General features: G+C 58.4%; 1 protein-coding gene across 1 annotated transcript; it reads right to left on the bottom strand.

The window, feature by feature from the left end:
* Window positions 1–2,807: 2,807 nt before the first annotated feature.
* Window positions 2,808–9,385, bottom strand: SLC35E4 (solute carrier family 35 member E4). Its single transcript, XM_082667807.1, has 2 exons — window positions 8,356–9,385; window positions 2,808–3,811 (listed from the first exon to the last, which is right to left on the bottom strand). The coding sequence occupies exons 1-2, from the start codon at window positions 8,972–8,974 to the stop codon at window positions 3,378–3,380; spliced, it is 1,053 nt and encodes a 350-aa protein (XP_082523933.1). The 5' UTR covers window positions 8,975–9,385; the 3' UTR covers window positions 2,808–3,377.
* Between the last annotated feature and the right edge of the window lie 3,046 nt (window positions 9,386–12,431).

Raw genomic sequence — 12,431 nt, 5'->3', positions numbered from 1 at the left:
TAAAATTCATATCTAATGGCAAGACAGGATAAACCTAAACATATAAAATTCTTCTCTGCCTTTTGGCCTCCTCTCTCCCCACACTGTGCATTGTGTATCTGCATTTATGCATCGACCAAACCTCCCGCATCGGCAGGAATACCTGGTCAACCATAAAGAGCAACATTCTTCCAGCATCCAGGCAACTCCTTAAAAGATAACACCCCTTCCTAATCTTGTAAGGGGTCACATGACCCACCACGATGATGCTTAGATCTGGATTATGTAAACTGTCAATAATATGTCATTTGATGTACAGCCCTCTGTCTTAAAAAAACCTTACATAACTGTGCCTGGTCTGCTAATGGGCGGAACGGTTCTCAGAGCTTTCTGAGATGCTCATCCTGGGTTATCATCCTAAAATTGGCTCTAATAAAATTTCCGTTTCTCTCTTAGATCGACTGGTTAATTTTTCATCCACAAGTTTAAGGCACTGTCACTAAGCACTGGGCATGTATGTTAGCTCCTGCCGCCTCCCAGAGCCAGATGGGTGAGGCTCTGCCGCTGCCCCCACTTAACACGCAGAGCCACAGGAGGGGAAGACTCCCGCCCAAAGTCACACAGCTCAGACACACCAGGGCTGGGGTTTGAACCCAGGTCCAACTCCTGCTCTTGACTGGTATTCTCTCCCGCCTACTCCATCCACACCAGGCTCTGTGCTGGTGCTGGGAAGACAGCGGTGAGCAGGCAGTTCTGAGAGTGGGATGTGCTCAGGGCCCTGCCTGGAGAGGTGCAGGGAGCTGGCGTGAGCTTTGTGGCTTTCAACCCAGCCTGGCATGGGGCAGGGGAGGGGTGAGGGTAGGGAAGAGACATCCCCCCCGCCCCCAAAGGAAGGTGACATCTGTTATCCAGAGATCGCTTCCCAGCAGGGACTGGGCACAAGGAGGGAGGCTGAGGAGGTGAAGTGTCTCGCACGAGGAAACAGAACAAGTAAGAAGCAGAGTCCAGAGGGCCGTCAATGGGAATCACCTGATAAGCCCTTCCCTGTGAGTATCCCTGTGAAGCCGGCAGAGACCAGACAGGTCAGATAGGTGAGAAAGGGGGCCAGGACACAAACCCAGGCTTTCTGACTGCCAGGCCAGTGCTCACTGTGCCCACTGCTGGCAGGGGTGGTAGGGAGGGCTTTAACTCTGACCCTGAGGGAATCACCTCAATGCTGGGTGGCCCCAGGTCAAGCACAGCTCCAATTCCCCCCACTCTGCCCCCACAACCGCCAGGGGCTGGCTCTGATCTGACGGGAGGCTCACTCTAAAGCCAAGCATTCCCTAGGGCCCGGGAGCCAGGGCCAGGGCGCTGCAGGAGGCTCCTACTATGGCAGGGGGCTCCTTGAATGGGGAAGGGTCCTGAGGACCAAGGAGGCCCTACCCACCTGAAGCCATTCATCCTCTGTCCTGTGTGGCCAAGCCTCAGTGCGGAGCCCGGAGGTATCCAGGCTGCACCGGGACGGGATTGGGCCGGTAGCATCTCTGAGTCACAGGGAGGGTGGGTGGTGAGTGACTCAGCCTAGGACCACTTCCCCTCCGCAAGACGGGCCTGGGCTGAGGCCAGAGCCAGGAAACCCTGCGCCTGTCCTGCCCGGGCCAGGTGCCTCCCAGGCCCTCATTGCCCCCACACCCAGCCTGGGGCTGACCCTCCATGCAGCCCTGTCTACCACTGGCTGGCACAGCAGTCCTCCACAAATTCTGGCTATGTGAAGGAATGCATGATTCCTCCCTGAGTCCCAGGCCCCCGAGACCCCAACCCCGGCCTGGTCTAGCTCCCATCCTCCCATTTTCCAGATGAGCCTAGAGCCTCAGAGAGAGTGGATGACTAGCCCAAGATAAGGACCAAGCCCACTGGCCCCATCGTTCTCTCTCCTCCCCGGGCCCTGCCTACCAGGCTCCTCACTGGAATCCTCCCAATGGGGATCATCAGCCCATTTTGTAGATATGGAAACTGAGGCTCAGGGAGGGAAGGTACCTACCCCAAGTACACAGTGAGGCAGGCAGAGCAGGATTAGGCCCCAGGTCTCTCTAACCCAGGCAGGGACCTTATGGTTTTTAACAGGCAGCCCCCAGCAGGGGCAGGTAGGTAGCAGGAGTTAAGTGCTTACCACCAAGGGAAGGATGAGACGTGATGCAGCTGAGTTGGGCCAGCCCTCCAGGTGCCCCCGCCCCCCAGTGCTCCTCCTTCCATGGAGCCACTCGATTCCTTGCCCTCTGCGCCCACAACCCTGGGCACGGCCCCTCGTCCAGGCCCTTCCTTCCTCAGGCTTCTTTTTTGGTTTTTCTTTTAGAGGAGGGTTGCATGTTTGAGTTTTCACCCCCAGGCAAGGGTTTCGCCATGAGAAAGGGAGAAGCAGATGTAGGAAGTGGACAGCAGACAGGGGACCAGCACGTGCAGAGGCTCCGGTGGGGAGGCTTGGTGTCGGGGGTTGAGGGGGGTGGACCTGAAGGAAGCGGGTGCAGATGGAAGGTGGAGCCCAAGGAGGGGAGAGGGGAGAGGGGAGAGGAGCCTGGTGAAGCTGTGGGGCCAGGCCCTGAGGGCCCTATGGTCTGGGGTAGGAAGCTCTGACCTTGTCCCAAGAGCAGTGTGGAGCCACACAAAGAGTGTGTTTTAGGAGATGCCCCCGGGGCTGCGGGAAGATGGCGTGCAGGGGCCGGAGCAGAGGGCTGGGGTGGGGGCCTGGCCAGGCCCCGGTTGGTAAGGCGGGAGGGGGGTCCTCGTTTCCTTGTGGGCAGCTGGCAGCTATCGGCCCTTGGCTGCCACCCCGAGGAATGACACAGGTGTACAAGCAAAAATAGTTTATTTGAGGACGGAAGACCCAAAATTGGGGGGCCCAGGGCTGAGGCCACAGCAGCTGCCTGGAGTTGGCACAGACGACCCCAACTCCCTAGGGAAGCCCAGCAGCAAAGAAGCCCTTCCCTGGGCCTCCTAGCTGCCTCCCCAATTTCTTGGAGGAAGGATTGTGCGACCCCCCAAGAATCATCATCATCATCATCACCATCATCATCATCTTCATCATTAGAACATGGTGAGGTTTTCAAAGTTTGGCCAGCAGTTTTCGGCGTAGTAGTTGATACTAATCGTAATAATTACTCTGACAAGCACAGTGACTGTGCCGGGCTTGGACCCACCATCCAGTGGTGAGTGGGGTCTGTGATGAGGAGAGGCAAGCAGGGACAGGAGGTGGGTCTCTCTGGGAGTCCCCATTCCAGCCTCCAAGGTGGCCCTGCAGGAAGACCCATCTCCCCCGACAGCCCCAGAGGCTGCCCACTCTCCCCGTTTTCCCATGGCCACGGGCCAAGGCTGGATTCAGGTTGAGGCAGTCCCACGTGGTCCCTGTGCTCCCTCAGGTCTCAGAGACCCTTGCCAGGCTGGTCTCTCCGCCAGAAGCCCCGGCGGGCAGCCCAAGAAGCCACAAACTCACAGTTGTGGTAAAGGAACATTCCTGAAAGGGTGAGCGCAATGCCCACATAGCTGAGGGTGCTGAGGCGGCTGCCAAACAGGAGCCGGGAAAGGATGAGGTTGCCCACGACAGTGAGGTTGCCCAGGACGTGGACAGTGAGGGCCGAGGTGAGGGCCAGCAGGGAGAAGCTGGCCAGGTTGTAGAGCACAGACAGGAGGCAGCTGAGCAGGATACAGACCCAGAGGCGGGAGTCGGTGGGGGCGGGCGGCGGTGCCACGCCAGCCTCCAGCACCAGGGCCGCGCCTGCCAGCAGGCAGAAGCTGGGCAGCGAGGTGGCATACAGCAGGGTCACCGCATCCAGCCTCTCCTCCTGCAGCAGGGCACCTGCAACCAGGACAGCAGCCATCAGCACCCGGCGCGAGACAACCCCCACGAGGCCAACCCGGCACAACCTCCTCCTCGGCCCATCCTCCAGGAAGCCTGCCTGCCCCAACCCCTCAGGCGGAATTAGTGGCTCCGGCTCTGTAACGAGAAGGTCACGAATCCAGAGTCAGACTGCCTGAGTGGTGACCCGGGTCCGCTCCTGACTATCTGTGACCAGGCACTTAACCTCTACAGGCCTAGGTTTCCTCACCTGCAAAATCGGAGGATAATAAAACCTTAAACATGCAGGGTTGTTGTAAAGATTAAAATAGATAATGTACACAAAGCCCTTAGAAGGTAAGTGCTCAGTAAATGTAAAAAGATAAAACAAATAAGCGTTATCACCTACTCCTCCCACAGGCTGAAACAATAATCTGCTTGTGATGTCCCACTGATCAATAACCGTGAAAAAAAAAATTCTTCAGGGGCTCCCCAGGCCCTGGAGAAAAACATCCTGGGCTCTTAACCAACTTTGAAGGCCCTGAACCAAGCGGCCCGACCCACCTTTCTTGGATTCAGCCCTTCTCGCACCCTCAGCCCCACAGTGCAGCTCCCATGCCAGAGTAGGGACAGGCCACCAGCAGGCCAGTTCTGCCACTTACTAGCTATGTGGCCTTTAGCTTAAAAAAGATAGAGAGTTTGAAATAATAAAAACCGTTTGAACCAAATGTTCGATCACTTATGACCATTGGGATGACAAGGAACAACAAGGTCACTGTTTGCTCCCGGCTGTCACTCACTGTTTATCGCTGATAATCAGCATCTTTTGCTACCAACGCTGGGGCTTGTCAAGATGAATCCAGGACACAGAGGAAACCTTAGTCTTTGCGAGGGAAGAGGGGATCTTACCACCTTGCACATGTGTGCCTGTGTGTGTGTATTCATATTACCACCCAGCTGGTTCACAAAACCAGTGGTGCCCATCATAGAATCACACCCGGCTCAGATGAAATGATAGTACTTGCATGAAGGCAACGAGACAGTTTCTGTGGAGAGAGATGAGTCATGGCTCCCCATCCCCTCCCAGGGCTCTCTGAGCCTCTATGCATTTTCTGACACACACTTTCCAAAGAACCACAGAGGCGCTTACTCATAGGCTATGCTTAGAATAGGAAATCTTATTTCTCCCTCCATTTCATTCTGATGTTTTGGCTTTGTTCTCTAGGCAACAGTCCTTCTGTCAAGCATTTCTAGAAATGAACAGATAACTGGAATGCCTCCTGTTCGTCCGCTCCAAATTTAGCACCATTACGAGCTGCCTGTGGCCTGCCTGTTAAAGGTGCGATCACTGGAAGGTGTTTAGGATTTCAGGTGAACTTCACCTTTGGCAAATTTCACCCTCTGAGAGGCAGCCAGGCAGGAAGGTCCTAACTTCCTCCCCCTGCCACTTGCTCCTGTTCTGCATCCCACCCAGCCCTCTGCCTCCCTCTGCTGCAGTCCAGGGAAAGAGCAGGGATCCTCTGCCAGAGGCCACCCACCCAGGGCCCCAAAATGCCAGCCTGTCATACTGCCTCCTCAGCGACCCCTCCTCTGCCAGCTCCCACCAAACCCTGCATTTCAACCTCTCCTGGGACTTCCCTGGCGGTCCAGCAGTTAAGCCTCTGTGCTCCCAATGGAGGGGGCGTGGGGTTGGGGAACTAAGATCCCACATGCCACACGTGTGGCCAAAAACAAACAAAAAACAAACAACTTCTCTTCCTCCAAAGACACTTTTGTTTCAGCATCTGAACACGCCAAGCTTCAGTCACCTGTGGACAAATGTTCTCTAGACCCCATTCCGCTGGCTTCTGGCTTATCTCGTCTCTGCTCCGTCACGAGCTGTGTGATATGACACAAGCCGCCCTCTCTCTATGCCTGTCCTCTTGTGGGAGCATGGGCAAGGTGACAACATGCCCCTCACAGGGGCCTGTGAGGTGCTGAGCGCAGGGCCTGGAGCCCAGCAGCAACTGCTGGCCACCGCAGCTGTCACCATCCCCCACATGCTGCCCCGGCTGGCTGACACCCGTGCCCTGGCAAGCCCTGCTTCCCCCTCCCAGAACGCCCTTTCCTACTCTGGCTGTATGAAGAGCTGGGCATGGTGTGGGCACACAGTGAGGGCTCAGCAAGTGTTCGCCACTATTATTACATTATTGCCACCAGCACTGCCTGCCTCCTCCCCCAGGCAGCCTTCTCTGGTTTCCCCTAGAAGTAGCCACCCAACCACAGCTATGCCCACCTTGGCTCCAGCACTTCTCCCCTGCCTTGTGATCTCTACTTCTCCTCACCAGCCTGAGAGCTCAGTGGGCAGGGTCAGGCTGTTCCCTCATGCAGGTGGATGTAGCTGAGGACAAGTCTCAGCACACTGGCACCCCACTTCCCAGCCTTTCTGTGAGTGGGAAGGTGGCATCACTCCTCTCCCCGTGTAGCCCCCCAGGTCCACAACTGGCCCAGGAAGGAGAGAAACTGCTGGACCTGCCCGTGGCTGCTGGGCACTCCTCTTTCTGGACTTTCATCCTCTGCTCCCATGGAGTCTGCCCTCAGGGAAGGAGCTGGTGTCAGCCATTCACACGCTAGTCTAAATTTGGCCCTGATGACTTTCCTGGAAAGTCTGGCAGTAGAAACCTCCTCTTGTCCAAAACCCATCTCACCCCTTATCTCTAGTCTGTTCCTCCCCACCTCTGCTGGGCTCCCATCTCTGTTGGTGGGGCCTCCAGCCTCCTAAGCTCCCTCCTTAGCACCCTGAGCCAAGGAGTTTAACCAGCCTGCCAATTCTGCCATCAGACCATTAATAAATCCACCATTTAAGGGGTACCTTACCTGGGCCAGGCCCCAGGCTATGTGCTGGGGACATGGAGCTGCCTCAAAACCAGGCCATGCCCTCTCAGAGCTCCTGTCTGGTGGGAGGCAGACAGGTAAACAAGAGGCTATAATACAAGGCACGTGGAGTCCTGATGGAGGAAGCAGAGGATGCTGTGGGCACCTGGAGCAAGCAACCAACCTGCCTCAGGGGCAGGCAGGAGACAAGGAGAGAGCTGGCAGAGCCAAGGAGCAGCCTGATGCCAGGCACCTGCCACCCCATGTCCATGTGCCTGAGGCCTGGCCGGCCATAGCCTGTCCTGCAGGCTGGGGCTCCTCCTGTGTGAGAAGCACTGGGCCTTAGCAGGCGTGATGTGAACCCTGAGGCTGGGGCCTTCCCAGCCTTCTGGCCCTGCCCAGGGCAGGGTACAAGGTCAAGTTTCCCACTGACTCATGCCCAGAGCTCAGGTCCCAGCTCTCATGTAACCTGAAGGCAAAAATAGAACTGGGCTCTGGCCCTACCTCAGGGCCCTGGAGGATGGGTACAGGGACTCTGGGTCCTGGCTCCGATGACTGTAAGGCAGGGCTGAGCTCTGACTTCAACCTTCTCTGGCTGCAGGCTGCCCTAACCCCAGCCCAGGGTCCTTGGAGCAGCCCCTTCTCTCTCCCAGGCCTGGGTCACAGGATCTCAGAGCTGAAAGGGAGGGAGACCAAGAAAGCCCTGTGACTATCAACTCTGATCTCCTCCACCAAACAGATGGGGCCCAGACAAGATCCAGATCTCCCCTTCTGCCCAAGGTTGCCCAGGAAGCACAAGCCCAGGTGTGGCTGGAACCCAGGCCTCCCCAACCTGAGTGGGCACCCTTGGGTTGAGGCAGAGAGATGGTGGAGGCTGTGACTCAAAGGACCCTCAGTAGGACAGGCAGGAAGGTGGTCTCCACCCTCAGGCAGAGTGATTTAGCAGGGTCTAGGCCTGGAGCCTCCACCTTACCCTCTGTCCAGAGCCCCCAACCCCCTTTCATCAGAGCTGAGGTCCAGAGTCACATGGACTAGGATTCCAGTCCTTAGGAGCTGTATGCCTGTGGGCAAATCATGAACCTCTCTGGGTCTCAGTTCCAGCATCTTGTAAAATGGGGATGAAGGTGGTAGTTGCCATGAAGACCCAAGGTCAACACCTAGCATGGGACCAGTTACACTGCAGCTCCCAGTAAACACCAGCCCTTCCCAGACTTAGCAAAAGCCCTCAACTTCCAAATCCCAGCTCATGGCCTTGCCCTCTTTCTCTTTCCCTAGTCTCCACTATCAGGCCTCCCTCGGGTCCACAGCCTTATGCCACATCACTTGGACGGCATGAAGTCTGCCTGCCTGGGTTCAAATCTTGCCTCTGCTGCTCACATGGCCCAGGGCAAGCCCCTCTACCTGTCAAATGGGGACAATACAGTGACTTCCTCGATCAGGTATGGAGATCCAGGCTTGACAAAACATGGACCACAGATTTATGGCAGCCAACTGGATGAAACACTGGTTGGGCCTCTAGAGCCTAAGTCTGGGGCCTGGAACTCACTGAGCGGTTGGCCCTTTCTGAGCCTCAGTTCCTGACTCTTCCCAAGCCATGCGCCTCAGTTCCTTTATCTGTAAAACTGGATAATGGCCATAGCCCCTCACAGGGCCACCCAGGCCACACTCCCACCCCGATCCCCAGCTCCTCGACCAGTGTCCTGGGTACTCACTCTGCTGGATGGACTTGAGCCCACGGAGGCAGGTGGCCGCCAGCAGGAAACCACAGCCAGCTGGGGGTGTCCGGAGCTCTCCCGCCAGGCTGCAGGCGGCCCCCAGGCAGAGCGGGCCCATGGCGGCGAACTGCAGTGGGTGGTGGCGGCGGCCGAGCAGCAGCGCGGACAGGGCCAGCGTGATCAGTGGCGTGGTGGTGGTGGCCAGCTGCGCCAGGTCCAGGGGCACAGCGCTCAGGCCCACATTGCCACAGGCCATCGAGGCGCCCAAAGTGAGGCTGAGCAGCAGCACTTGGCGGCGGGTGCGGCCGGGCATGGGGCGCCGTGCCCCCGGGTGGCATGCCAGCGCAGCTGCCAGCATGTGCAGTGCCGAGAGCAGCAGGGGCCGCCCGAAGCCGTGCACCGTGAAAATCCACTTGTTGAGGCTCGACATGCTGGCTCCCGCCAGTAGCCACACCAGCGCTGCCACGGCCACCCAGGCCCGGCCAGGCCGCCGCAGCGCCTGCGGGGTGTCAGGGGGCCACTGGGGGATCCCGGCCCACCGAGCACCGCCAGCCACCGCCACTGCCTCAGCTGAGGTCATCCTGCCGTCATGGCGCTCCCGCGGGCAGCGGCACATCCGTACCAGTGGGGCCGGGTCAGGAGGCCGGCTCCCCAGCGACCAGCTCTGGGCCACCAGAAAGCCCCACTGTAGATCTCGCTCGGTCTCAGGTGAGGACACTGCTTCTTGTGCCCGGCCTACGACAGCCGAGGTCCAAGAGCTATGCTGTGTCCCCGGCTCAGGCAGGGCAGAGCCTAGGTCGCTTCTGCTGGGATGCCAGGCTCCCTGGTGCTCAAGCCTGGCCTAGTAAGCGCCGGGCACCTCTGCCCCGTGCCAGGCGAAGTCTCCACTCTTCTCCCCTTCTAGTGCCCACGCTATGGTTACATGGAATCCTCCATCCCTTTTCTCTTCAGTCCAAACCCCAGGTCCTCCAGCGTGCTCAGGCCAGGCCTGCAAGGGCGATCCGGGCTCCCGCGCCCGGTGGTGCCGGTGGTCCCGGTGGACGGGCTCGCTACCTCCGACAGTGCCCAGACCCTGCGGCGGGCTGACGCGCCGGCCTGCGCTGCGGCCGGTGTCAGGCGGCGAGCTCGACTCAGCTCGGCTCCGGCAGGGCCTCCGCGCCAGCTCCGGCTCCCGGCGGCTCAGGCTGCGGCGGGGTCTCTCGCCAGGTTCGGGCGGAGAGCGAGGCTCCGTGCTCTAGGCCCCGCCTCCGCGGCCGCCCCTCGAGCCTCACCCGGAAAATTGGGCTGAGCCCCAGGCGCCACCTCCGTCCAGGCTCCGCCCCCGAAGCCGAGAGGGATGTCTCGCCCCTCCCCCACGCCGCCCGCTCGCAGCTCCTCCTCCATCAGCCTAGCTTTACCTCCGTCAGCAGACCTCCTCCTAGCTGGAGTGGTCAGCCTGTCTGTCCCCCCTCCCCACACCGGTGGGGGATCAGGCCCCTCCCCACGCAGCGCCAAGGCAGGCCCCCCCATAGAGATGAACACAGGGCGGGAGACCCTGGGGTATCTTTCTGAGGGAGCCTAATAAAAAGCCCTAGCCTCTCAGGAGATTTTATTTTCAAGGACACCCTCCCCCCAGGAGACCTCATCCTAGGACCAGTCTCGGAACCACCCAATCTCTGGCCACAGTTATCCCGTGGGGCCTCTGCATCCGGAAGAGTTGGACCACGGGGCCCCTTAATACCCCTCCCTCGCCCCTCCCTAACCCGAACACCTCCTCCCTCTCCCAGCCCAGGGCGGGCCCCCTCTAGGCAGGCAGAGGGAAGCTGAATCACCAAGGCCACCCACAGCTGCGGAAGCAGGGTCCCGCCGGCCAGCATCTATCCCTGGCCAGCAGCCCCTGTCCCATCCCCTGGGCACTCAGAGCTGACTCACAGCTGAAATTCCTGGGGTCCACCCTCTGCCCCCACCCCTGACAGGACAAAGAGCCCTAGGTGGGCTGGGAGCCAGAGCAGCTGCCACTAAGCCTTTGCCCCTGCATCGGTGTTCGGTAAACAGCACACTCCAGAGCAGGACAGGCTGATAGGGATTCCAGGCTGGGCCCTGGCCTCTCTGAGCTCAGGAGTCCAAGTGTGCAAGAATCACTGCCCACTGTGAGCCTTTTTCCTGACGTCCAGCTTCCTTCTCTATGGAAGCTCCTTCCCACTGGGACACGGTTCACCCCTAGCCTGTCGTCTGACCAGCAAGTCCTTGATGGAGGAACCAGCAACCTGTCTGGAGGAACAAGACCGCAAAGGGAGACCGCTCATCCCGGTCCACGGCGCCCTCTAGTGGACAGAACACAGAATGGCTGCAAGTGTCCCCTAATCCCCATCACAATCCTTGGACTGGGATTAAAATTCCCCAGCCTCACTACTGTTTCAGACCTGCTGAATTCAGATACCCTCTGGTGGGCCCAGGGATGTGAATTTTTTTCATTTGCCTCTGGTGATTCTGACACCCGCATAAGCCTGCAAATCACTGCTGAATAGTCCAAACTGTAGGGCAGGAGATTTCCAGGTGAAAGACCAAAATATGCAGGTATTTAGATGGCGTTTTTCCAGGAGTGGTTGTGGGAGGGAAACTGAGCCAGCCAAGGGGGAAGCCCCCCTAGCCCCACATTTCCTGAAGAGGAGGAATCAGGGCCCCTAAGGGTTAGATTCTTTTTGAGATTTTGTCAGTTTTCCAGTTAAGCTTCCTTTAATTAAAAAAACAGCAATGAATTAAAAAATAGTAAACACCCCCCAATCTTCTAAGAGCTGAGCTACTGTGGAGTGGTAGGCAGTGTCTACACCTCCTCCAAGACTGCCAAAAAGCACTCCCACCTGCCCGGCCTGGTGAGGGGTGAGCTATGAGGAATGAGGATTAACCAAGATGAGGCCTGTGTTGGCCTTGGTGGGAGGGAGAGCGCTGTACACCCTTGTGGGGGAGCGGGGGCGAGGGGGAGGCTGAGGGCAGAGCCCAAAGCAGGGATCGTGCAGCTTGAGTGGTGGTGGGGGATTCAGACCACATCTACCTGGCTCCCGAGCCCCAGTTTTTAACCTGCCTTGACCTGCAGGCAGCAAGACTCTCCATAGGATGTTCCCTTGTGGGAGAATGGTGGGGGTGGGCACCCAGCTTCACAGAGGGCAGGGCAGCAGGGGCTCCTTCACACCCGTTGGGGTCCACCTGAATGCCCAGAGCAGCCCCGAGCAGCCTGCCCCTGCCCACAGGCTCTCATATCCCTCCGGTCTGAGTGCTGCCCTTCACCTGCCGGCCCCCACCGCTGCTGCGGGAAGCAGGTGATTCGGGGCGGGACCCTGAGAGGCACCAGGAGGGAAGAAGAACCCATTTCCAGCAACTGAGCTGCAGAGGCTTGGGATGGGTCTCTTCTCTTGTCGCTGCATGTCTCTAGACTAGTCACTTCACTGCGGGGCCTCAGTCTCCCCACCTGTGATCTATGATGAGCTCACAGGCATGAATGTAAACCAAGGCGCCACCCCACAGATGTGAGTTAGGAACAGGCTGCACGAGGGGACGGGGCTTGTCTGGAGTCACACAGCTCTAAATGCAGGCCAGACGCAAACCTGGGCCCCCATTCCAGAGCGGCCGCTGCTTGTCAAACTCTTACTGTGGACATGACTGTCCTCCCACCCATGCCCCTTCTCGGGGTCCCTGCTGATGGAGCCAGACTAGACACATGACCCAGGGCCCAGAAGCGGGCTGTGCCGGTCAGACCCCTCTCCAGGCTTTGGGACACAGGCTAAGAAGATAAGAGGGCCTGGGGAATTAAACTGGAAGTCAGCAGAGTCACTGCTGGGGCCACGTTCAGAGGAAGCTGACAGAGGGGGAGGACACGGAGAGGAGAGAGCCTGAGGGTAGTGGAGGGATGGAGCCCTGAGCCCCAACTTCCATTTCCCTACTGCCCTTGGCTGCCCTTAAATTGGTGCGCTGAGTCTTTTCAGCAGATATCCTTTTTTATTTTTTATTTTTTTGCCACCCCGAGCAGCATGTGGGATCTTAGTTCCCTGACCAGGGATCAAACCCATGCCCCCTGCAGTGGAAGCATGGAGTCCTAA

This window comes from Grampus griseus (assembly GCF_964374135.1).
Source record: "Grampus griseus genome assembly, chromosome: 12".
NCBI classification, from domain to species: Eukaryota; Metazoa; Chordata; class Mammalia; order Artiodactyla; family Delphinidae; genus Grampus; species Grampus griseus.
This window is presented reverse-complemented; position numbering and strand designations above follow the sequence as displayed.